Source organism: Scomber scombrus, chromosome 15, assembly GCF_963691925.1.
Source record: "Scomber scombrus chromosome 15, fScoSco1.1, whole genome shotgun sequence".
Lineage (NCBI taxonomy): Eukaryota > Metazoa > Chordata > Actinopteri > Scombriformes > Scombridae > Scomber > Scomber scombrus.
The window spans coordinates 4,198,573-4,225,877 of record NC_084984.1 but is presented as its reverse complement, the minus strand read 5'-3'; the positions used below and the strand labels follow the sequence as shown (position 1 = coordinate 4,225,877).

The window sequence follows — 27,305 nt, the reverse complement described above, 5'->3', positions numbered from 1 at the left end:
TGTTTTTTTTTAGGTAAGTATCAATAGCAAAATTTGGAAATCCTGTATGACTTTAGATGTGAGGATGAACTGGTGTTAGAACAATACTTTGGAAAATGTCTGTGACTAATGCCGATCGATTGCAATGTCTCGTTATCTTCAAGAGTAAAAATCTAACTTTTTAAGAAATGATTTATAGAAAACAACCAGTGTTAATAAATGTCTAGTTTGGTGGAATCTCTTTAGAGTAAAGAATAAACAAAATCCAGTTTCACTTAAACATTTACACCAATCTTTCAGGAAATGATGGGGGGGGGTTGTTGCTGACCCAGGCTAAATGATACTGGCTTGATACGTTTTTAAGTATTTGTTCAAAACATTAAAAAAAATTAATAACATAACATTTGCACTAAGATGTCAAAATTGTAATGACAACTGTCTCATTTCTGGGGTCACGAGAGTTTTAGAAACGAGGGCCACAGGCGAAAAAAATTGTTGAGAAATGGTTTGTTTCATTCGGCCTCTTTGCAGAAACACAACTTTCTAATCTAAAAAACTTCTAAAAATTATTTTCCTGGACTTTGTTGATTCTTTATCTCTTGCACGATTCTCTTTTTTTCATCTTACATGTGGAGTTCAGCTAATGACAGGAGTAAACAAATGGCTATATTGTTTAACAGTTACTAAATCTATTGACTGGTGTAAACAGATGTTTTCGCTGCATGCAGAGCTACAACGCTTCCTTTCACAAAGCACAGATAATACTAAAGAGTGATGGAGACTGACAGACACCTTTGTATGCAGGTATTTCTTAATATAACCCAGTAATCACTGTAGAAGCTGTTAGTACGGAACATTTTAGTGTTGAAAAAATATGCTTTATACACTGTACACTGTATAGTGTATGTGTGAATACACTCATGTATTCATTTTAGCTGAATCAGTGCAAATAACTTGAGATATCTAATATCTCACCCGAAGGGACACATAGCAACATTGTATGAAGTCTAAAGGAAAACAAAATGTACAGTACCTTTGTCCAATCAGAAACAGAGCACTGACACATAATAAAACATAAAAACACCCACACAAACACGAGCTACCATCCTATAGTTTGGCAACAAATCATTAGACCTTTGCCTCTCGAGAATAAAGAGCTTAACGGTAATGCTGATTTATTATCAATTTCAATAGTATGATACTGTACACTGGTGCATTCAATACTGCACATAAATGTATGAAACACTTTCTGATACAAAAATATTCCTCTATAATGCAATAAAGCTTGCATTGAAACAAAAAATAGTCTATGAACACCAAAAGATAATCATGGTACAATACATAAACAGTCAATATAAAGAAATAAATAACTTATAAACAGGTGCAAAGATTTCAGAAAAACAACAGCAACAACAAAAAGACATTTTTGCAATATTGCCTTCACAGGACAACGTCCATTTTTACATTCTGGCTTAGCAGCGCAGCTTCCTTTACATCACGTTTTACAGAAACACACACTGCCCTCGTGTCTGTTCATTGGTCCGCAGATGTTTATGAAACACAGCGTCGCTCTCCACAAGCACGCAGTAATCTGCTGCCTCCATGTGGACAGTAGTTTAACCACTCATGAATGTCACAAAGTCTTTCCCATGTTTTTCTTCCTAGCTGATCTTCTGCAGTAGTTTCTCCTCTATCAGTTCAAACTGCACGCTGACTGACATTTCTGCGATGAACTGGTCGCATCCCTCCTTGGTCACCTGTTTGCAGTAGCGCAGGTCAATGTGACATATGCTTCCACAGCGTTTGAAATAGGTCAGCGACTGGTCTGTGACTCTGTTGCAAACTGCGGGGAGAAATTGGGTTAGATGAAGAACAGACGATGTGTAGCTGATTCACCTGTAGTGACAGGAGCTATGACACACATGGATTAATTAACCCTTAAGGATATTCTGGGACGTGAAATCGTAAGGCCGTAATTATGGTGAGCAGCATTTTGGGATAAACGTGCAGACTACCTCCCAGGTGCTCTTTTGATTCACTGCTTTTAACATTTAATGATATTTCAGAAAAACATCAAGCATAAGATCTGATTATTTCAGGCAAATCAATGTTTTTGTACTATTATACTTCTGATACAAAAGCAGGAAGTATGTATAGTTCTACATATCTTAATAATATCTTTATAAAAGGTGACTTAATGAACTGAAACCTGCCACTATCTGGAACGAAGGAAATCAATGCAAAAACTCTTCATGTACTCTGAAGAACATCCTGCAGCAGTTATTTATGGTTATAGAGGTAAAATATGCAAATACACTGCTGTGATCCTTTTACTTGAGGCAAATATGTTATTAACTGCTACAGACCACTGATCTATATATTATTGGTGGTAAATAATTCACTGTGGACTGATGATAATTTATTACATTTATCAAATATATTTAGAAATCAGCTCTGAGAGGGAAGATAAACAGCCTACCTGACAGGTTGATGTCAGTGAGGGAGTCTCTGGTAGTCGTCCCTGCAGCGGTCAGGATGTTGACAGACTGGTCAGTGACATGGTTGCAGTAGCTGAGATCCAGCTTGGATAACAGCGGCATGTAGCGGATGATGAGCCGTAGAGATGTGTCAGTGATGTCCAAACCTGCCAGACGCAGGTCCTCCACATTACGCAGCTTACTCCTGTTGTCTAACTGACCTGCACAGGACATTAAGAGAGGGACGGAGGAGAAAGAGGGATTTTAATGTATGTCGTCAATCTAGTGAGTGAGTGTCTGACCATATCAATCAGAGATAAAATCATGGTAATGGTAATATTTTATAGTTGGAGATAAGTAATGTGATAATCTATATTTCTTTACAGTCAACAATTCCCATGAAAAGACTAAAACCAACAATTATTGATCCTACCAACAAGTATTGTATGCAAGTAGGGCTGCAACTATTTATTTTCATAATTGGTTAATCCACCAGTTATGTTTTGGATGAATCATTTAGTACTTAAAATGTAACGGAAAAACTGCCATAATTTCCCAGAGCCCAAGATAACATCTGCAGATGTCCAGGACCCAAAGATATTCAGTTCACAATAATATAAGAGAGAGAAAAGTGAAAGTCTGAAACCAGAAGGTTATTTTCCTTTCAATCGACTAATCAATTCATTGACTTATCCTTGTAGGTCTGCTTGTAACTTACCATGGACACAGCTACTGAAGGATATTTTTAGGAAATCTCACATACATCATCCTGCTGCTGAAAATACTCACTAGAGTGTAATATGTATTAATCCACAGCTGAAAATAGTCCCCAGCAAATACATTATTTACTCCAGTCTGTGTAACGTTTGCAGAAAACTGCAGCGCCCAGCTGTTTTAGAAAATGACTAAAGACATTAAAAAAAAAGAAACATCTATTTGTGACCCATTTTTAAATGTTTACATCTTCAGTAGGAATCAATGTATTGAGAGATGGACAAACACATTGTTAGTTTTTGCCTTTTCATGGGATTAGCTGACAAGAAAAACACATGATGTCACTGATGACTTGACAGCTTTGAGTCTATATCTTACGACTGTGGAACAATCCAGTGACTTTACACATGTTTAGTGTTGTACTGCAATATTTAACAATAACTCAGATGAAGTATCACAGTGAACTGAAAGTAACAGGCTCATTGATTTCCTTTTTACTCTGTGGTCACGGTCACTGATTTAACCAATGATGCTACAGACTGTGTCGGCAGAGCTAGATGGCATAGGGCTGGTACCTGGCCTGTTATCTGTAGGAGGCGACAGCAGGTCCCTCATCTGAGCATCTTTCAGTCCCTCAACCCACTGAACATCCAGAGTTCGCAGAAGAGGACAGCTGGAAGTGCAAAGAGCAGAGACCGCCACCCAGGAGCATCCCGACAACAGCAGCACACGCAGCCCTGCAGGGACAGTAAGAACATACAGAGCCTCATATTAACACCAACTACAATATACAGATTAATTGTATCATTCTGCATATGTTATAAGTAGCGTCATGACATGCTAAATTTATCTCGCATTCAGTCTCTGTTGAAGAAATATGCCCTATTTTTTAAAAGTTTTTACGCCTCCAGAGTTTTACTTAGTCTGAGGTCACAAAATAAACCAACACAGATGCAGTTAAGTATTCTTATCTAATTAACCGAACGATGCAGTGAAGATATTTATTACTAACAAAGAAAGAAAGAAAGAATCTCAAGTAAACCATCTAAATTCAGGAGCCCCAGGGACACAATTATCCATCTGGGGGGAGCCATATGGGAGCATGTTACTGAAACACTTGGCTCACATTTAAAAAGTTTCATTGAGACAAGAGTTTAATCTGACTTTTTTTTATTTTTTAAACCACACATAGTAGTTTACACAGTAATTTAACCTACTACAGTAGATGCAGTCTACTGTAAAAATGCATTTGCTGATTTTTTTTGGCCACTTGGGGGTAGCAAAAACAAATTGTAAACAAAACACTGTTTATGTCCACTTGATGAATGTAAGTCCAATATTCATTCTGCTTTAGTTTTTGGTCTCTATCAACTCCAGAGGGAAAACATCTGGTTCTTTAGCTGCAAAATGCACCATTAAGTTCTCCAGCTAGTTCTCCACTAACTGTGTCCGTTTGCCTTTTGGTGCCAAGTAGGTGATGTACAGTGGATTATGAAGCCAAAAAAGACACTATGAGAGTGATGAGAATGAACCAAAAAAACTTAAGTTGCAGGCCAGACAGCTGTTCAATTAAATGAAATTAGCTGTAAAGCTCCGTAAAGCAAGGAAGCTGCAGTCGCTGATAATTCTCTGTAGGTTCAGTAGTGACGCCTCTCACATTACACACTGTCATTGATGCATTGTTGTTATAAAAGTATCAATTATAGCCGCTTTAAAATTTAGACTCCCTTTAAACATATGGTTAATGTTTAAAGGGGATCATTAAATTATTGCAAGCACTAATGGATACCCCTTGTAAGTTCATGTGAAGGTGAGTCACTGTCTCCACATATCAAGTAAAATCTTTTCATAACCAAGAAACTGTGAAGAAAAACCTCAGTTCATTCCCTTTATTTTTTATAATAGTTCATTCTTTCAACCAAAATGATCATTACAATAATCTCTCAAAAAGGCCCTCCCTTCATTTAACTGTGCATCTTAAGGTTTGTGTCACTTTCTATCAACAAGAATACTCTCCCTTCTCTCTCAAAATGCACCTTATTTATTACATTTTATTTATTTAAAAACTCAGATTACAGTTGAATAAATGTACCTGGCAGCCTGTTGATGAGCCAGCTGAGTTGTTTCTTGGAGATGTTGGTCCAGCTGAGGTCCAGAGCTACTGGCTGTCTCCTGATGATGCCGCTCAGCATGAGAGGTGTGATTGACTTGCAGCGGTTCAGATTGATGTGCTTCCAAAGCCTCTTGTCGCAGCACCTGGTGAGACACACAGCAGACATTTTCAGTGAGGGGGGGGGCGGGGGAGGGGGCGCTCTGCAATGATATGTACGGGATCATGTTTACAACTCTGCAGTACATCTCATACTCACCATCTGTTCCATGTCCTGCAGACACGCATGCACACGCAAAGATCTCTGTGAGTCAGGTGACTGAAAACCGTCATCCACGTCTCTCGCCGCATCACGTGTGCTTCTCCGTTGTTCAATGGCAGTCTGTCGGGCGGGGGGCTGATGGGAGGGGGCCGGATCACATGCCGCTCCATTTGGATGCATTTCGGCGGCGACCGGCAGGGGAGCGGGCGGGGGCATATCGGTGTGATCGGTGTGTTTCTGTTCCAGCCTAGAGGTGAGTAACCACGTGGCGTCCCGTTGACCTCTCGTCCCCTGTGTCGCAGCCAGTCTCCCAGGTCGCTGCTGCCGTTATTAAGAGGCCATTTAGGCTTTGAGTCATCTACTTCGTTCTCAGGTTCAGCTTTTACCGGCCTGTGGTTCTGATTGGCCAGGCTGTCCTCTGTTTTCAGTGGCCGTCTGTTGTGATTGGTCACACCTTCCTCCATTTTAATGGCCCTCCGGCTCTGATTAGTGGTCGAGTCCTCTGTTTTTAGTGGTTTACGGTTCTGATTGGTCACACCGTCCTCATTCTTCAGTGGACGTCGGTTGTGATTGGCTGGGCCATCCTCCGTCTTCACAGCACTGTGGTTCTGGTTGTTCAGACACTCTTCTGTCTTGAGGATCTCCTGGTTGAACTCTTTGCTCAGTTCTTTGTTGGGGAGGCGTCTGCGCTGGTGGCGAGCCTTTAACGGAGGCCTCTCCTGGGCGTCTCCCGACTCACTGCTCGGTCCGGCTCTGGGAGAGTTGGAGGAGGATTGGTCACTTTCTCTTGCTGCTGACGTTCTCAGCAGTGGACTTAACAGGACCTTGGATTTGTCCTCTGCACTACTGTCTCTCTCTTTTATCAAATCTTCTTGTTCCTCCTCATCTTCCTCTTGATCCTCATCATCATACTCCTTTTTCTCCTTTATATGAATCCTGTCCAATGAGAATCCGTCTTCTTCATGGTCTTCCTGGTCGTCGTCTTCATCGCCGTGATCGTTTTCTGTTTTGATTTGTCTCAACAGCTTTGGAGTCGAGGGATCGTCAAGCTTTGAATGTTTCTTCTAAGAAAGAAAAGAAGGAACATCAAATGTCATAACTATTGGTTTATCAGTGTGACTAGCAGTGTGATACTCTAGGTACTGCTTATTCCATTTAACTGTATCACAGATTCAAGAAATGATGATATGTTTTAATATAATAAGTAAGAAAACTCTTTCAATTCTCTGTTCTCAGGTCATCTAATTGTTCTGCCTTTGTAATATTCACATATTAAATTTAACTTCTTAAACCTATTGAAACTCAGTGCACACACACGGTACACTGACTGTTTATAATTTGCTGTGTAAAAAATGAAAGTGTCCATAAAATAAATTACACTCCAGCAGCAGAAATGATGGGTGACAGCCAGCCGGTGTGATTTAAACAATAACAGCTTTTTGAGACTTGCCTCCATTCTCTGCTGTTAGACATCTGCTTTCTGCTACTGCAATATAACCAATATAACGTTATTATGACTGTTAATTTCCAACAAAAAGTTGAACTGCAATATATGTATTGAAGTACATGAAAAACAATGTTCTAACACAGATTCAGTAACTCATTTAAATGGATGCTTGACATCCTTCAAACAGTGCTCAAAAGTGTGTAATAAATCACAATTCACAACCCAGATTCTAAATCCATTTATGCCATTTAGTAAGATTGATAAGATTACACCATAAGAGGATCTTACCTTCTTTTTCACAATGACAGGTTCATCATTGGTATCAAAAAGTTTCCTCTTTTTTCTCAGTGGGTTGTCCTCAAGTCTCGGCCGGGGCGAACCATCCAGAGACAGCAACGGGGGACGTTTCTTTGGAGGCTCTTCATCTTTCCTCTTAGAGCTTTCTTCTCTTTCTGCCTTCCTCTTCACAGCAGTCGTGGTAGTCAATGCGGTAACAGTTGCCGTAGCCACCATGGGAGCGTCAGGTTCATCCTTTGCATCCCGGTTTAACCGTGGTTCTTTCAGTAGCGAGCCAGGTAGGTTTGATGCGTACTTGAACCCTGGCCCTCTTTTTTGCTTTGAGGCCAAAAGGTTAGAAAACAAAGAGCACTTTATTCCTCTGGTTCTGACATACTGAGATAAAGTTAACTATTAAATCATTTTTTATGAATCAGACACACACAGAATAAAGTCTATACAGATGCTTACTTTCCCTGTTTTCCCAGCATGGTTGCACTTTGGACATTCCCAGCAGTTTGGTAACTCATCATTGACGACTCCACTTGAATCTTTTACCTGAACAAAAGGCATTAATGGAAGAAAATAAACAATAGTTCAATCATTCTGAGAATATAAGCTTATGAAGAATATAACTAATATTGAGTAATTTACCTTAAGACAGTTAGGATGAACAATCTCGTTACAGATGGAGCACTCCATGAGCATGAGGTTGAACTTCTCCTCCTCCTCCTCCACTGTGTCCTCTTTCCCGGCCTCTCCACAGACAAGACACACTGCGGTGTGGGGAAGGACCGGCTGGAGAAAAAACAAACTAGCTTACCAACACCTCTACCCAGACTGGTTGTAATGCTGCAAGTAAGCTATCTGCAATGTTTTATGTATACTACCCGCAAACTATTGTTGTTAAAATGTCTTTCAGTGCCCTGGCTTGTTACAGCCTACAGACACGACTCCACTCAGAGACCAGAAACCTCAAACTCCTCTTTGAAATATCAGAAAGCCTTGCAGTTCATGGTCTGCAACCAAAACGTATATCAACATTTTATTTTATTTGCATTTATTCTGAATCCAATATGAAATGAAGGTGACAACGTCCAACTTGTGTGTGTGACTTGTGTATTTTTGTGTCAGTTAGCAAACATTTATGAATGTATGTGGAACAGCAGACTGTGATGAACTGGTACTTGCTTCTGAATACTGCTTTGACGCAATATTAGGTACTGTGTGCATCAAGAGCAAACTCTCTTTCACATTCTTTGTCTTTAGTGGTCAATAATTCAAACTCCTGTTCTCACTGTCTCTCCATGGTACACAAACATCATCTTCAAACGTCGTCTCTCTACACATCTCTGTCCATGGTGCTGAAACATTCATAGTCTGACTGTGTTTGAAATCACTTTCATTCATTAACAAGTCCCTGTATAATAGAAAACAAAGTAGTTTTATTCTATAGAGAGAGATAAACCACACTTTAGTGCACATTCAACAACACCACCAGGTAGACACGTGTGTCCCAAGTGTATCACAAATTTCACCACTTCCAGTCTTCTGTGTAACATCAGTCCAGCTGTTGGCATTAATTCACCTATAAACTGGATTTGGACAAACAACAATCTGCTGACATTAAGAAGTTTAATCATAAAGTCTGAATATTTATATGTCCAAACACTACAAAATGATGCCAGAACGTCCACAGATAGTTAGTACTTAGTATTTAAAATCTATAGACCTACTTCTAGATATTTCAATTTAAAAGCTTTATTTATGTGTATGAGTCCTCTAAGCTGTTTAGTTTTCATTCTTTTACCAATAATTCCCCAGCATGCTCTTATAAACATCCAGGCTTTTGGTCTAAACAGGCACTTGGGCACTGTGGCAGTAACCTAAAAAAACATCACACAAGTAGGTACCTGCAAATACTGCAAATGTGGGTGCTGGGACAGACTCCAGGTCTTTGTCTGACCCTGTATGACTACTTCTACTGTCCCTAACAACACTGCTGCTACTACTTCTACTACTTCTTATCATAGCACTACTAAAATACAGCCAAGACACACTCCTTAGCAACCACTCAGTATTACCATAGCAACCCCGTAGAGCACCCTAACTGAACATTCGAATTAAAGGATGGTCACAACCATTAATGCAATCATTAACAATATGTTTATTTAACAATAAAAATCACTGAAAAACATTATGAACGAGGAACTTACTGCAATACACTGCCTCATGATGCAGGACTGCTTCATACGGCCCGGACCACCGAACTTCTTCATGTCTTTGCAAAAGTGGCACTCTCCACACTCCGTGCGCAGGCATGCTTCACACTTCCGACAGCGTGTCCTTCTCCTCCTGGCACCAGATGTTCCCCGACTCGCTGACAGCTTGACTGCTGATGCAGGAGATGCTGCCATCTTAGGTTTCGGCCGGTTGGGAGGCCGAGGCTAAAAGGATGAAGAGGATACAGGGTCAGATCCCCTAAAATGATATATCAACAAATATTTGACAAATGGGCATCTAAAGGTTGGATAAATTAGTGTGGTTGTATGAAAGAGTGTGGTTTTTAATATTAAGCATTCTTATGCTGCTATATACTGAAACTGCTACTTAAATAGTCGAGTGGTTGAATATTCATTTCATTAAACCGTGAGGCAAATTTGTAGTATATCAAAGGCAGCAATCTTGCATCATTGGCTTTTAGATCTAGGATTAAATAAAAGGCAGACTATCTAATGTTCTGAATTACATTACATTTCATTTAATAATAGCGCTATGACCCGATAATAAACCCTCAAAATCATGTTATATAAAAAGAGACGGGAGTCAATGCTATGTTGGATGTAGGCTGTCTGATCTCTTCTTTGCTCTCTCTGACTCTGGGTAAATTACACCAAACACAGACACAAGCAAAAAAGGGAAAGAGCATCTGCATGCATACAGTGTACGCAGACACATATACAGTAATAAATATCCACAACACAAATCTGATCAAAACATGCTGCGTATAAACACAGATTATTCATGACTGTTGAAGCACAGGATCCAGGAGAAAACAAACACATCAAGAATGTCTCTGGAGGCGTCTTCCAAATTTAGCACTTCACTTGCTTGCATGTTTCTACTTCAAAGAGAAGCTGCACTTATGGCTACATTTCACACATGGATCACTAGGACCCATTATTCTGTGTTAGGGGGCGCGCAGTCTGATTTACAATAGTACACATTAAATGTGCTCTATTTAATAGAACTGGGTAATGGAGATGAGATGCCTTTGATCTCCATCATTATTGTTCTTATGTTATGCATTCTGCTCTTTTTCATGCTCAGATCCCAACCACAACATCGTATTTTATTTTTTTTACATCAAAACCACATGTCGAAATACAGCCAAGCCATGCCATGTGAGATAAATACGCAAGATGTTATAAACAAAAACAAGAAATGCAAGAGACTGTAGCTCTTGGAACACGAAGATCAGATTTCTTTAGTTGCATCGGCAGTGCAGATTTTCCTGGTGTCAGCATAGCAACAGCCACGTCCCGTTTCCTAACAGAACAGTCTATGACACACAGACTTGTAACCAATAAGAACTGTAATGAGACTCCAACTGAAAAATAAAGCAGGCTCAATCTTAGGCATATTACAATAATTTATTCTAACAATAGACATGAAATAGACTGGCATAGGCTGTCAGATATGTGGTTACCAGACAGGATTAGAGTGAGATATTGAGGGGTGAGGGGGTGGGGGGGGTTGTGCAAGCTGCACTGGACTGTTCTGGGGGTATTCGTGAGGGATTACAGACAGCAGGTCTGTTCTAGAAAATGGACTAAATATCGCAGCAGAAAGAAACACACTATTTAGCTGGAGAACCATGTTGCTCAGCTTTTCCAAGTCCTGCAAGTACCGGACAACAGATCATAGTTAAGGTTCAATCAAGTAGCCTGACACTGTAGTGTACACCTGTACCTTAAACAACAGGTTTAGGAGGCAAATGAAAAAAAAACAAAATAAAGAAAAAGGTTTCAGATAGCTGTCAATACTGTCCCCTAAATCCCCCTCTCAACCCCTCCCCCCCTTCTGGGTGATTTCTAAAGCAGATATCCCACTGATGCTCAGAATTAAATGCTAGGAGAAGTTGACAACACTACCAAAGAAATCAACCGCTTCTCAGTCTCAGACGGCAATATTGAAGTCATGTCACAGGTTGCAGCTTCGCCTTTAGAGCTATGTTAATCTACAGCTGGGAGTATATTCACACACTCATCTGTCAGTTCAAGTGACCAACCAGTAATGTCTTGGCACTTCAGACCTCATTCAGCTGAGACAGATTGTGAGAAGCAGACTCTTGTGTTCATTGACAGTCTAGGAGACATTTGAGCTACTGTGGAGCACAATGGAAATCAATGACTGTGGATATACTTAGCATCACCTTAAACACACACTGAAGAGAGAGCAGTGATTGAGCACAGATTGCAGAAAGGCAAAAGAAATTCAAAATCAAATACTCAGTCTACTCAGACATAAACAAAGCACTATGTCATTTATACATACAAAAAAAACACACATATATGATATTGCTTCACTCCATCAAGGAACATGTGGGCAACAATTGACTCTGCAAAAAAAAAAAAAATTGGGTTCACAAGTTCCTGGAGGGATTAGTATGTTAAGATGTACAGGTGGCATATGTAGTAATGCTGATGCTGCATTAGGAAAAACTACAAATGCATTGCTCTAACACTCAGTTTTATAGTGTTTAGCCCAGATTTTGCATATGATGGTGTGTTTTGAAACCCAGAAGTTGTTCAGGACTGTGCACTGAAAAAAACTACAACAGCTTAAGTCACTTACAAGATGTGTTGCTCCTCTAAAAGTATGAATGTCATGATTTAGAAATGTTGAGAATAATTAATTAGTTAATTCACAATCTCTCTCTAGATTGGTGCTATTGTACATGCAGGACTGTTAAGTATATATAAAAAGGTGTGTTTGGCTTTTACAATACATTACCTAAAATCTTTATAGTTACTAATTACTAGGTAGCTAAAATATGCTACACATTAGCTTTGAGATTAGCATATTTAATCAATGCTCACATGGTTTAACTGTGACACGAGGAACAGGTGTGTTTACATGACTGTAAAAAGCAGATTTCAAAAATGCCTCATGGTGTTTGTCAGAAGAATAAACTGGAGTAATTCATCTAAATGCTCCCACAGAATAAATGTAAGGCGGTGTGGTTCAGAGTTAAGTAAAAGAGAAATGTTAATCAACAAAAACGCATTTCTTGCTGTGTAAGCAAGTGTACATCTCATCTTGGACCAACCTGACTAAACTGAACGATATTAAAAATGAATTTCATTATGACTGCTTTCTCATTAACACATACTGCACATGTTTTGTTACTGTCACACATATATTAATACATGCATCCGATGTTTTTACAATCAAACACTGAAGGATTCATCTTCTTTATCTATGTGAATTCCCATTCCTCTGCTTCTCTCCTTTAAATCAACCAATAGCAACCCTGAGGCTCTGAGCTATATAAACACTGCCTTCTCCTTCTGCTGGATATACCTGATCAAAACACACAAGCATGCACACACACACACACACACACACAAAAAGCATTTTTTTCTGGCAAAAACAAAGGGCATAAAAATGCAAAAAAGCAAGCACAGAGATAAAACTGAATCTATGCATTTGTCTTCAGGTAGATCCATTTCCTCGCTGCTCTGTGATGCTGCACACTGCTGTCTGGTACAAGCATTCCTCTGGTGGCCTCACTATGCTTGCCTGCAGGGGTTTGGTGTGCTAACCTGCTCAGAGTCTGAGTCGTAGTCCTCATCATCAGCGCTCAGCGACATGGCCATGGCTGGTTTTCACACACCGTCCAGCTCACAGAAAACTGACATGGCTGCAGTCTCCTCCTCCTCCTCCTTCTACTCCTGCTACTGCTGTCTGGCCTACAGCCCTCCCTCCTGCTCCAAAGCTCCACAATACCACAAGTAGATGTAGGAAACAGAGACAAGCCTGCCTCATTAATATGGATCGAACCCCCCCTGAAAAAGAGGAGGGGTGCTGCGCAGCACAAGGCCAATTGGAGGCTGCTGTGCATCAGAATATGCACCGGGGGTGTCAGCATTCCTCCAATGAGGAAAGAAAATGCAGAGACAGTGTGATTATATTCATGAGGAGTATCACTGGGAGAGGTGAGCAGGCCCCACACAGCCAATAGAGCCAGATGGCATCTCATTACAAAAGGCAAACACAAAGAGGCCACACGACCAGCAGCTGGCCTTTGGAGGGATGGGTGGGGGTGATCCAGAGGGTCCATTAAACCATAAGAAATCACTTCCATACATTCATATACAACACACCCCATCCTCCCTCCTCCTTTAAGACTCCTCTGCCTGTTAACACGGTTCAGGCATTTGCTAGGACAATTACTTATTATTGGAAAACTAAAGCATGTACAATATTTCATTTCTGTTTTACTCACTGTAGTGAATCTCCTCTTTTTTAGTATTTTTTTCACACTTCACTTTTGTATCATTGTTTTATTTAGCTTTTCTGTGTTTTTACATTTTTATCCTACCTCTTATGTTTCCACATAGAAAATTCATGAGTTATAATACAGTTTCTTCAGTTCCTGTTTTCCCTCCTATTTTTAGCACATATTGTTTCACTACCATTACATTTATTTCACATTTTGAAACGGGTGTTTTTTTAGACTGTAATCCACAAAGCCATTAGTAGCATACAGTCGTCTACTATGTTAGTGGAGCAGACGCTTTTTACATATAATGTCAATCTGACAGGTTTCTCTCATGTCACTCCTTTTCCATTTTGATTTAATGTACAATAGCCCAGATAGTCTGTATCTAGTCTGTAACTGTATTAGCTTTTAAAGTGAGGCTGTTTAAGACGATCAATAACAGACAGAAACTTTTCTGTAAATTCAACATATATAGTGGTTGAATTTTTCATTATATTACAAAAATAAGTCAATAAGTTACATAATTCAAGCAGGCGGGGAGTTCTGGTCCTCCTGAAATGATGCGAACGCGGAATTAACTTAAAACTGCATTCTATCAAAAGGCCACCAGGGGGCGACCGTTTTGGTGTCAAAAGGACTTCCGTCTCTATACAAGTCAATGGAGAATTCACCAACTTCTCACTTGATTTCTAACCTCAGTAAACGTTTTCAAAATGTGTTTATGGTCTCAATCGCTAGTTTAAAGCCTTCTTCAATGCAGTATGATGTTCATTTGGGACATTTTGGCCTCCCTGATTTTATATTTGACGATAAAGCAGGGTATGCATTAGGGCGTGGCTACGTCGTGATTGACAGGTTGATTGGTTCACAGGTTCAGGAGGGCGCCTCATGCTCCTCCTGATGCCCATATAAGTAGAATCTGTGTTTTTTTTTACCCAGCATGCACCGGAAATTTTCAAGATGGCGCTGCCCAGATCCGAAACTATTCGCTTCCGAGCAGCAGTCCACAAACCAATGGGTGACGTCACGGATGTTACGTCCATTTTATATACAGTCTATGGTTTTTCCGAGAGTTCTGCAGCCACTTTAAGTTCTGCTACATGCTTGGGAGGAGAGGGTTAGGGGTATTTCATTTGGTTGCAATCTGCAACCTCACCACTAGATGCTACTAATTCTTACACACTGGACCTTTAAGTTACAATTAAGCAAATAAGCACATCTACTGCTTTAAGTACGGAGTTGGAGCAAAATAACAAAGAGGATTAAAACAGAGAACAAGAGCAACTAAATTGAGGAGAGGGTATGAAAATACTAAGAAAGAAAAAGTATTTCTTTGTGATGATGAGAAAAAAAACAGATAAATGGAAATTAAATTGGGTACCAACCTTGTAGCATTGATAACAGCATCCTACTGAAGTAGTACTAGTCTGCTACTAATTCTAAACTAATTAAATGAAATTATTTATTGATGTTAAAAATAAGGCTATTCTCTGAATGAACACAGAAGCAAGATTGTATTTGCAGCTGAATTTCATTTCAAAGGATATGAAACAAAAACATGTGGGCTGATTTTGAGCTGTCACTAGTAACCAGGATCATCAGTGGGCTGAGGCTTCATCGTCACCACTCACTGCATGCTACTCTTTTTAACAGTAAACTGCACTCTTGTACTGAACTTAACATTACAAAAGCCATTTCCTTAATATACATCCATTAAAATAAAAACACTTTATAGTTTTGTTGCTAGTAGAAATTGAAAAAAATGTTCTTGTGGATCAAAAGTCTGTCGATCACAATTTGGCAGGTGTTACACTGAAGCTGAAATGTTCTCACCTTTGTAGTTTTCTTAGGCCAAGAAACCACGGGGACTCCAGTGATCGCCAGTTTAGGGTCGTCATCAGCATGCTCTTTTAAGACAGCCTAGACAGCCACAGAGAGCAAACAACAAAGTAGAACTGTGTCATGTCTGTTGAGTCATATTTTTGATGTAAATGAATGCGTGTGTAACTGAGACAAACTTTTTCTTTCGTCATCCTGCTGTTTCTTACCTTCATGTCGTCCAGCAGGGCTTGTGGGTTCTCGATCCCCTCTGGGACACATTTCTTATTTTCAGGAAGTGACTCCAGCTTATCCACCAGTGTCCTGAGCCCGTTTAGCTCAAACTCTGTCAGGTGAGTCCATTTATTCGGAGACTCTGAAGCTGGGGAGTCAGAGGGGGTTTTGGGGAAATCTAGAGAGGTGGAGCCAGGATTGCAGCTGTCCTCAGAGTCAACAGATAAAACAGCTTTAAGGTGTTGGCCCTTCACATTGTCAGGAGAGCAGGGGCCTTCCTGAGCGACTCTCTCTGCTTTTTCACCCTGGTCATCCCTGACCTGAGTCTCACATGAGTCCTCATTTATGTCCTGGCTCCTTGAGTCAGAGGAGGGGCTTTCCGTATTTGCCTTTGTCTCATAGTCTGAAAGGACACATAAAGAAAAAAATTGCTGCATCAAAGGATTCAACACATCTCTTCACGTTGTATTTCTCTTTGAATTGGTAGAGCGATCAAGCGTGGCGCTGAAACAGCATGCATTACATGTTTGATTGAAACACAGCAGGTAATCTGTAAAGCCCCTCCCCTGTGCATGCCCAATACTAATGAGCAAGAAGATTAAAAACATACTTTAGTAGCATCTGGGGTGATATTCTTACATTCTTAGATTAACATGTACTAGCTAGACTTTAAAAAGCCCTGAAATCTATTTTCTAAACCGACTTCTTGCTTTTGGTAATTAGGTCCTATATGAATGCACACATTTCCGACAAAGTTAGAACAGTCTTGGTATTTCTAATGATGTATTTTCACTTTTTTTTTAAATGTTTTATGTGCTTCTTGTGTTTAAAGAAGTAAAATAAAGCTAATGTTCGCAAAACAATCTGATCACGCTAGCCTTAGAAATAAGTGTGTATATGTGTGTGGCTGCAGAGCCTTTTAAAATCCAGCATGACAAATGGAGATCAGAAATATTATTCATTATTAACATCTCATAAGACATTTAGTAACTTGAGAGAGCTAATTACAGCTGCAGAAAGAGATTTTAACAGTATTGATGGACATACTGGAAAACAGCTTATTTTTACTTACCCATCACTACCGGCTCTTTACGGAGCTCCTGAGAAAGGTAGGTCCGTTTGGTCAGGCAGTGCACATATCTTTCCACAACGTACCAACCAATCTCGTAGTAGAAAGGGAAACGGAACTTGGAATGAACCTGAAAACGGGGACATAACTACCATCAGTGCAACCTCGGTCTCAGTATATTGACATGTACTGAGGTAATCTGGTTATTGTTGGCTTTTCATTGTAACCTAAGTTCTTGAATGTCAGGTAATCAAAGGTTTTGGTGATCAGAGTGTGAGATTAGGGCAAACCCTGCAAGATTTCTTGGTCAAGTATAGGAGAGTATAGGAGACATTAATATCATGTGTTCCATCACTACAGAGACAGTCGTCATGCAAACACTCATGCACACTTATTCGGGAATGAAACTAAAATCAGGTAGTCTTATGTTCAATTAGAGCTACAGGTGCATGACATGATTATTATCATTCTAAAATAAGGCACTAATGGGCTGCTATGCAAAGAAAAAAAAAACTCTTACTTACAGTCAAACAGTTTACTTGTAACACAAAGTGTCTAACGCTGATATATTTTTTTTTCTTGCAATGTATTACCACAGGAAACCTATCAAATCCAAAGTCTACACATAAATTGATATGAAGGTGGCATAAAATATTATTTTTTTCCCCATTACAAAAATATAATTAACAATATATTATTATGCACATTGAAAAGTTAACCTTTTTTTAAACATATATTAAGAGCAAGTGCCTCTCCATGCCAATTTCTTTCATGTATCATAAATATGTATTGCTTTTTAAATCAAGTCTGTTTAGGGCCCCACAGATCTTCCTGACTTTTACATCCATATTTTTTGTCATTTTGTCACTCTAAACTATTTTGCCCTTTGAGCCTTTTCCCTTATTTTTCTTCCAATCTCAACCAAACTGACTCCCCCCCCCCAGCACATCTCTCATTCTCCTGTCTCTTACAGGTAAACTCTTCACCTTTCTCCTAGCTCTCAGAGAGATTCATTTATCCCAGGTAGACTTTCCTGGCTTGCATTGCAGGTCAGAGTTCAGCCACACACGAGACAGCGAAGATTCCTACCTTAGTCCTATTCTCTATTTCGTGGATGGTAAGCTGCATAGGAATGTTAAAACTGTGCAGGATGTTGCCTCCAAACACCAGCGTGTCCTCAGGAGTGTACACAGCATGGATCCACCCTTAATTACAAAAAAACAAGAAGAAGACATGTAAAGATATCCATGACAAATGGATCCATGCAAACACACTGTATATGATCGGTGGAAGCAAAGCATTGCAGTTCATTGAAGTGGCAGCTAATCTATTCCTGCTGGTTATTTTAAAACAACCATGCAAACACACAGCTGAATACACTGTATATGATCGGTGGAAGCAAAGCATTGCAGTTCATGGAAGTGGCAGCTAATCTATTCCTGCTGGTTATTTTAAAACAACCATGCCAACACACCAGATGGGATGAAGAAGGTGTATCCTTGCTTAAGCTCCACTCTCTGGCATCCATCAGCTCGGTCTCCGAGGAAAATATCACTCTGCTTTCCTGACAGGACCCAGTCCTCAAACAGGGCAAGGTTATGAGGGGTAGGAGGCACAAGCCAGAACACCTGCGGAGGAGAGGTCATCTGTAAGTGAAATATCAACTCTGAAACTATTAGAAATGTTGAGGTTTATGAGAGAAACTGCCAGACTAAAGAAGAGATTTCTTCATTTCTCAATGAAAAGAATACTGATGAATGATGGGTTATGACATAGAATACTAGATACTTACTTTCTGTCCCTTGAATACGTGATACCAAACTGAAGTGCCCCCAAAATCAATGTGGAAGTCTGTGTAGCAGCCCTTCACACTCATCAAACAATACCTATAAAGGAAAACGATATAACAGATTTATTTTTTTAATCCCATTGTACAAATTTGATAGTAAGGATCACACATCCATGAAAATATCTAAACAGGAAAAACAGCTAAACCAATTATAAAGCAGCAGTAATCTTGGTTGTTTACTCTAAATAAATGCTACTCATAGAAAACACCACTAGAAATCACTCACAAAGGCAAAACAGCATAGAAAATTGTTCACAATAGGACATTGCTCCTCTGATGCTTAACTGCAGAATGATTAGCACTCCGAGGGGCATAAATGATACAGTAATTTAGCTAGACAGGAATAAGATAAGGATTATTTATTTAAGTGTAAAGAGGGGGAAAAAACATTTACAGGGAAAATCTTTCAACATGATTATTTGGAGTATCCCTCTGAGAGATGATTTAACAGTTTCTGGAAACAAATGGAGAGCTAGTTAGCTAGTCTGAACACTTTAACAACTTACCCCGCAGATGTCAAGATCAGTCAGTTATGAATCTGAATAAGGTCACATTATATCAGATAGTTTTGCTCCTCCTGCTAACAATCTTTACACCTCTTTCTCCTACATCAATATGATTAATGGCTCCAATATTCTCTTTGCTTCTGGCTTTCCACCAACTCATAAAAGAACATATCCGTCTCTTAAGCTGCTAAATGCTCCACTTAGTTCATCAGTTTTTCGCTCACTTTGTTGGGTGCTAGGCAAGTGGTATACTGTCAGTTTTTTCCCTCTAAAAAAAATTACCTCTAAAACAAAAAAGTAACTTGCTGATGAGAGTGGTGATAAAAAATCTATACAGTGAAGTTGTGAGTCAGAAAAAGAAGGCTGCGAAAATATATGAATATATCAAAATCATGTCCAATATTTTGCATCTCTATGACACATTAATTACACGCCAATAGAGGCTGAAATACAGCATTGAGTTTTATTTCAGGCAATATTGTGACAGGTAGCAATTTACAGGATAGCCTTCAAAGACCAACCTGCATATGGAAATATTGCAATTGAGTAAAGATGTTTGAAAGATGCTTTGGGAGAAAAAAAGAAAGACAATCGTTGGAATTAGTGAAAATTGATCTTCCATTCATTACAACCCAATATTTACCATCAACACCTACTGAAACTCTTTACACATTATCCAATTTAATATGAATAGAATGATAAATTATAGGTCAGCAGAAAGACACAGAGGGAGAGGGAGGGAGTTTAGTAATGCCTCTGTGTATTGGAAGGAAATATAAGGGACTGAGGTTAAAAGGAAAGGCATAATTGGTTTTGACTTTTAGCTATGTACTAATGCTGACAGCTGATTGGCTGAGAGATGTCAGTGCAGTCAGACCACAGCTGTTGTAAAACCATCCTCCACCATGAAACTGTGCTGCCTAGCAACAATCAAGAGCACTTACAGAAGGTGGATGACACCGACAGTATGCAGCACTCTACAGTGATTGAGCGATAGCTGAGACATTCAGATGGGAGGAAGAATTGTATTTACTGCCAAGGAAGCAGGAATTATCTAGTATTTCATTCATCATTCTGTGAACATTTCTTTTTTTTTTCTCACAGACTGGCATACAGCTCTAAAGAGAATTTCATCAAAACAGAAACACAATGCACAATGCAATTAAGTCATACCTTTGCACTTTGGGGTACTTCATCTCGGAGATCACGTTGGTGGCTTCTGTTTGGCTGTGTTTCAGAGCAGTGGGCCACATGTTGTCCACCCAGTCGACTTGATCCACCTGTGAGCGTGTTCAAAATTGCACTTTTAACCATCAGTCACGGGGTTGTTAGTCTTACTGTCTTTTGAAATGGCAGCAGATTAGTGACCCTTCATGAAACCTTTCATAACCTTTCATACAGAGAGTGTTGTGTTATGTTACCACTGTAGGTCGCTTGATGAGGTTCTCCAGCTTGGTGTGGCTGAACTCCAGGCTGATGACATTGAAGAGTTTGTCCCGCTCTTCCTCTGGTGTCTCATAATAACGCACAAACTGAGCCATGGTCATTTCAGAGCCTTTCTGAGTGCTCACGTCCATAACATCCACAGACCGACGACTGCCTGCAAGCAAACAACCAGGACACAAGTTGAAATTCAGAGAGCTGTCATTAACGCCATCTTTTTCTAAGTTTGTCTAAAACAACCCAACATGTTGTTAGATTTATACAAATAAATATTTTATTGCTGTCAATTGACAGATTTCATCATGAACCGCATGTTGTTTACCATCTTCTCCACTAGATGGGGCAACTACGCTCCAATCATGTTTTGACTTCATGGCTTTCAAGCTCGACACTATAATGAACATGCAAATAATTGGAAATTGTCTGATAATAACTAGAAAGATATGTAATCTAAACATACTGTGACTACAAACGTTGCTTCCTTGTAAAATGATGTCCATCAGCATGATTATTTTTGGCCATTTATGAAAGATTTGGTGCTTACAATTTATTCTGCTGGGTTTAATTTTTTACAAATATCAGCAGCTTTTTTTGACGGATGAATTTAGGAGCAGTGCTTTCTTAACATTTTTTTTTGTCAAAACTGGACATTTCAACATAGATTACAAGTTATTTGGAAGACATTGTCCCTGCATCAGCATTTGATCATAGTTGGGTTAATTTGATCACTTTCCTTCCACAAACTGTGCTGTGATCAGAAATACGACTTCTCTTTTTCCTAGATGCACATATGCTTTAGTTTTGTTCTCCTTCAGGAAGTTTAACCACAGTAACTGCAGGATTAGTAAACATTTATGCATTTGTTAGTGTGTGCCTGTGCCTGTGTGTGTGTGTGCGTGTGCGTGTGCATGTGTGTGTGTGTGTGTGTGTGTGTGCGTGCGTGTGTGTGTTCCTACTTACCAACTAAGCCTTTAATTTCACTGACTGTAAATTCAGGATCAGGCATTCTATGTAAATACAAGAGAGGGGAGGATGTCAATCAATTAAATTCAAATGCAGAGTGGGCTCAATCAACACCATAAGCACTGTCAAAGATAATTCAACTATGTGTAAACCGGTGAATTCACAGACATAACTTCTCACCTGATCCCAAGTCCATCTTTCTCTTTAAAAATAAGTGGGTTCTTTAAAGCCTCTCGTTGCACATATTCATAAGTGAAGTCTGCAAGACAGTGAGTGTGTTTTAGCCAAAAGCATTTATGGATAAAAAAAAACATTTATGATTGTAACGGCATGCATCTTGCAAAATATAAAAAAAATAATCTAATAAATTAATCAAAAAGGTAATACTGCTTTACCTTTACCCTCCATCAAGTGGACAAAGTTTGCACTGTAGCTGCCACTGACAAGCTTTTCCTCCACACTGAAACCTCTGATATTTGCAATTTCTTCAACATCTGACAAATCCTCGTTTTCGTCGTACATCCTCCGGCAGATGGAGCGCTGTCATTGAAAAGCAAGATGATTCACATGACACAATATAAACACGAAGTGCAAAAAGCACCCTCTCTTTCCTGTATGTCACAAAGGCCTCTCTCTTTTTCTCCAGCCTGGGTGACTGATGTCAAATTGATTTAACATTAATCTTATTCCTAACTTTGAAACTGGAGCAAGTGGTCACATTCAGGCTTCTTTTTCTTTTTTTTTTAATAGTACGTTACTATAGTTGCTTTTGTTTTTCCTTAAATGTGACGTCAAATATAGTAAACATTAAACAGCACAGGTCCCGAGAGAGAGGCTGTTGGTACGTTATTCTCTAAGGTTAACTTGAACATAAATGTGTGTAAATGATGCAAGATTTGAGGATAGATGCTGATTTATGTTGTAAGTATTGCAGGCTGGCTGAACTATTGCAAAATCCACGAGAAGTTGTGAAATCTAAGGTTGTAATATCTATCGTTTTCTCTCAAAGGCTCCAAGTTTATGAGCATAAGTGAGCTGACAAACATCACAGCGTTTGCTGCTGCGAGCGTTAGCTTAGCTAACTAATTAGCTGGCTTCATAAGCTAACGTTAACGCGGCAGATGGTCAGTTACACACCAGCCTGCGTCCAGATTCAGCACACGTTTCCGCGGCCTGAGCCATCGTCTCTTACGGATGTTTTCCAGCCACTCAGTTTCGGGAAAGCATCTTCGTGCGCTGCAAAAGGTAAAGAAACACTTAGCACGCTTTTCAGGTTCAAAACAAGGGAACCATGTTTTGTGTATTACGTCATCGCGAGGAACCAAAACATTGTTGGACGACGTCACGGCCTGTCAGCTCCTGCTTTTTTTAATGATTTTACTCATTAATCACCACAGAAAGAGCATCGTTAGGTTTGTGGAGGAAAACAAAACGATACGCACGTTTTAGCAGTGTTATCCAATAGTTCAGTGCACTGTGTGAAGGAAACACAAGTGATACATGAGCCAATATCGTAAAAAGCAAGACTGCTTTAATGCACTTTCATTCATTCTTTTAGTGATAATTACACTTTCTGTATGTTGGACGTGACGTGCGTGACATTGACTAACTTAACACACAGAGCATCGTACTTACGTCATTATACAGAAGGCTTTTATTGTTTATTTAAATACAAGACTGTATTCAACTAATAATTGCATATTAGGTTCGAGGCTCAAACCAGTACACAATACAAGAGTGGCAACTAATCACTTGCAGAAACTCAAGAAAGACATTGAAGTACAAGTAAGCCAGCAGACTGTCAAACACCACAGCTTCCAGTACCTCCCACTCCCACTAAAAAGACTGATGTTATCCTTACTATGTAAATCCCAGGAACGTTACACGCATTGTATATCATCTGAGGAACGTCTGCATATTGCACATATATTGCAGATTTATTTATACAGAGATTGTTTACTGTATATAACATTTTATTTTATTTTATTTATCACTTTCATCTCATCTTATTTTGGTCTTGCCCGCATACAGAACTGTGGAGTTTTTACTGATCATATCTACCCTCCCTTTACAACACTATTCACTGAATATGGCAAGAATCTCTGTTTGCACTTCTATTTGATTAATTTGCTTAATTTACTTTGACTGCATTTTACATATTTACAATCCAAGTTCTTAAGCAAAAATACAAACTTTTCAGAGCTGACCGGCCATATCAAACAATACATATCGTCAATATCTGAATGTAGAGGTTAAAAAAAGCTGTTAAAACGTTAAAACCATTGTAAGCTTACTGTAACCTGTAAAGATATTTATGTAACTTGTTTTATCTGATGTACCTGAACACCTCATCAGTGATGCAACCTGGGATAATGTGTTCAGGTTTTCATGAAAATAAAAAAAATAAAAAACAAAAAGGTTATCATTAATGTAACCTTTTCTCCCCCTGGTATTGGGGTTGTATGCACAGGTTGCTGTAAACTTGTTGCATAGTTGTTTCAATAAAGCTGTTTATTAAAAACAACAAAAATAACAATAAAAACTACAGAGTTGCTGATAACAACAAATAATACAATATCAATATAAAAAATTAGGATATGAACATAAATCAATTTCATGAGAGACAAATAAATACTTAACTTAACTAAAATAATTCTAATAATCAAAAAATAAAAAATCTTATAGTAAAGTAAATTAAACAAAGTAACTAAGGGATGTATTGTTATAATATTATTATTATTACTATTATTATTATTATCATTGTCATTATTATTTATCCATCTTTATTGAAACAAGTAGCCCATACAACAAGTTTACACCACCATGTGTACAACTTGAGTCTACAATAACAAACAAGCCAGGTTGTATTAAAAAAAAGTATTTTGTCTTTGTACATTCAGATATTGAAGAAACATGATGCTTAATATGTAAGATACAATATTACACAATATTATACAATATTCCTTTATTAGTCCCACGATGGGGAAATTTACATTATTATTTACAAAATTAAACGTGTCAAAAAAAGAACAAAGAACAATAAATAATAAGTAAATTCAAAAGCAATAAAAACAACACTAGTAATAAATATATATATATATGAAAATAATAGTAATAACAACATTATGTACAAGTGTAATATTGTTGAGTGATAGTATACTTGAGTTTGATACTGTTATTGCACAGATTTAAATTGAAAATATATAAATATATATATACAAACATATATCACAGTTGAACTGAAGTAGTAGTATACCTGAAATACTAGTATTGACCATTAAGAATCTGCCTGTCTGAATATAAATAAAATAATTTGGCCAAAATAGAAAGCAAATTAAGCAAAACTGCGAGCAGAGTATCAAATGTAAAAACACTACATATTTCCACAGTACTGCGCAATGAAGGCTTCATACGTCGCCCATGCATTCATCCATGACGCAACTCCGTGCAGCTCAGTCAGTGAGCGGATGTTGCTCTCAGAGCGCGCTGACTTGTGGGTAGGGTAAGGTGCAGGCAGTACAGCTGAGACACGCCGGAGACTGCTGGAAGAAAAAAAATAGCTTCCGCAGTTCCGTCAGCTGGCGAGGTTGAATGTTTTCAGTGAAGTGTTTTTTTCTGTTAGCATGTTGACCGCCTGTTTCTGTCGCGTAGAGTAACCGAGGAAACAACGTCAGCGCTGCTCGTCCCGGTCCTTTAAAAAAAAAGCTCGACATGAGTCTGAACGAGCACTCACTGCAAGCTCTCTCCTGGAGGAAGCTCTACCTGAGCCGGGCTAAACTCAAGGCTTCAAGCCGGACATCAGCTCTGCTCTCTGGATTTGCTATGGTAACACTGTTCCAGAAGTCGTGTTGTTACTCCTCTGTAGATGTATCAGTCACGTTACTCAGTCTTGACACGTGTATAAAAGCTGTTTCCTTTCCGTTTCCTTTCCTCCTTTTACAGGTGGCCATGGTAGAAGTGCAACTGGACAACAGCTATCCTTATCCACCTGCTCTCCTTATCGCCTTCAGTGCCTGCACCACTGTGCTCGTGGCTGTTCACCTTTTCGCTCTGATGGTTAGTACCTGCATCCTGCCCAACATAGAGGCTGTCAGCAATGTCCACAACCTCAACTCTGTGAAGGAGTCACCGCATGAGCGAATGCACCGGCACATTGAACTGGCGTGGGCTTTTTCTACTGTCATTGGTACCTTGCTCTTCCTAGCTGAGGTGGTTCTACTCTGCTGGGTCAAATTTTTGCCTGTGAAGCCCAACAAGTCCAGCAATAACACAGTTTCATCCGGTGTGGCTGCTGCTATTACCTCCACCTCTATTATGGTCCCCTTTGGATTAATCTTCATAGTCTTTGCTGTTCATTTCTACCGCTCCTTGGTCAGCCACAAAACTGATAGACAGTTTCAGGAGCTGGAGGAGTTATCTAATCTCACCAGACTACAGAACGAGCTGGACAACAGAGGGGAATCTTCCATCTTGCAGTCTCCAAGCTCGCATTTCCCATAGACAACTACGGTAGATGCATATTGCTGTTGGGACTCTAACACTTTGGGACTTCTTCAAGCCAGATCAGCAACATTATTAGCCTCTGATTTCTTTTCTTTTTTTTTCTTTTTTTTACACAGGAATGAAGATATCTCAGCTCTTTATTGTGAGTTTTACCTCTGTGAAAAGAGTTGTTTTTATATAGACATGTTATTTGATCGACTGTGAACTCACCAATCTGCCGTAATGCATGTAACTTGAAATTAGGAAGTCTTAACTGTGGTAATTGCTTGATTGGTCTCTTAAATCATTGCAGAGACACATGAACAATAACCTGGAATCCTGTCTGTTGCCTGCTGCATTTATTTACACATTTGTCAGTGAACACTGCATTTGTTAGTGTATTTCTCTATTGTGTTTTGTGAACCACAAGTATTTAACTAGTTCTTCTGTATTCACTGTGCAGATGATTTATCGTAACCTTCAACATTTGTATTTGTACTCTCTGCTGTGTATGTTGACTGAGTCGACAGCTGACAAAACAACAGTATTATCAGATTATATTTGCTGACATCTGTAGCACAGACTGTGTTATTAAATAAAAGTTTTCTTTTTTTTTTACTAAGTGGCATTCAAATTGTCAGAGTTTTGAGAATAATTTGGATCCTTTTAAAGATGGAAGTTCAAAAGTATATTTATTTGTGAGCTAACCAACTGAGCCTGGCCTGTCTGAAAATCATTTTAACATTTCTGACCCATTTTGAGTACTGCACATGAATCACATTTTAGGCATATATTAGGCATCACTTTTCATCTGTGCTTCATTTTGTAAAGGTAGAGGTTCATATTCCATCTTCATTAGAGGTTGGGGGTGGATCTTCTTTCAGGTTAGTTGTGGGAGCTGATATTTTTCTGAATCATTAGATGATTTTTTTTTAAACCATGGACAAAACACAGCATCAGAGTTTTCTTATTGAATAATGAAATCTGGATTGTGTATCGGTTAACTGTTAAAGGTTTACACAGTGTACGAGTATTTTCCAAATGCACCATATAAAGAATACAGTGAATTGAACATATTTGACCTACTTGTCCCTAAAAGTAAAATAAATGAGAGTATCATTTGATTATTCCATGTTTATTACTATAGAATTTACCACATTAACAAGTT

The 27,305-nt window shown here is 39.0% G+C and overlaps 2 protein-coding genes across 4 annotated transcripts; one reads left to right on the top strand and one right to left on the bottom strand.

The window, feature by feature from the left end:
- Nucleotides 1-309: 309 nt before the first annotated feature.
- Nucleotides 310-22,943, bottom strand: kdm2bb (lysine (K)-specific demethylase 2Bb). Of its 3 annotated transcripts, none has more exons than XM_062433998.1 (21): nucleotides 22,793-22,943; nucleotides 22,051-22,195; nucleotides 21,836-21,914; nucleotides 21,653-21,699; nucleotides 20,671-20,849; nucleotides 20,423-20,529; nucleotides 18,687-18,780; nucleotides 18,369-18,522; nucleotides 17,984-18,099; nucleotides 16,898-17,024; nucleotides 15,822-16,228; nucleotides 15,607-15,693; nucleotides 9,482-9,712; nucleotides 7,920-8,063; nucleotides 7,737-7,823; nucleotides 7,278-7,613; nucleotides 5,540-6,606; nucleotides 5,263-5,426; nucleotides 3,746-3,907; nucleotides 2,459-2,677; nucleotides 310-1,822 (listed from the first exon to the last, which is right to left on the bottom strand). In XM_062433998.1, exons 1-21 carry the CDS (start codon nucleotides 22,835-22,837, stop codon nucleotides 1,641-1,643), a joined length of 4,179 nt encoding a protein of 1,392 aa, XP_062289982.1. In that variant the 5' UTR covers nucleotides 22,838-22,943; the 3' UTR covers nucleotides 310-1,640. The 3 variants fall into 3 exon arrangements, with proteins under 3 accessions (XP_062289982.1, XP_062289983.1, XP_062289984.1); XM_062433999.1 differs by having other exon boundaries at nucleotides 7,278-7,604; XM_062434000.1 differs by lacking the exons at nucleotides 21,653-21,699; nucleotides 22,051-22,195; nucleotides 22,793-22,943 and having other exon boundaries at nucleotides 21,836-21,891.
- orai1b (ORAI calcium release-activated calcium modulator 1b) lies at nucleotides 22,339-26,758 on the top strand. The gene is made up of 3 exons (XM_062434015.1): nucleotides 22,339-22,496; nucleotides 25,307-25,480; nucleotides 25,598-26,758. The coding sequence occupies exons 2-3, from the start codon at nucleotides 25,367-25,369 to the stop codon at nucleotides 26,153-26,155; spliced, it is 672 nt and encodes a 223-aa protein (XP_062289999.1). The 5' UTR covers nucleotides 22,339-22,496; nucleotides 25,307-25,366; the 3' UTR covers nucleotides 26,156-26,758.
- Nucleotides 26,759-27,305: the final 547 nt, after the last annotated feature.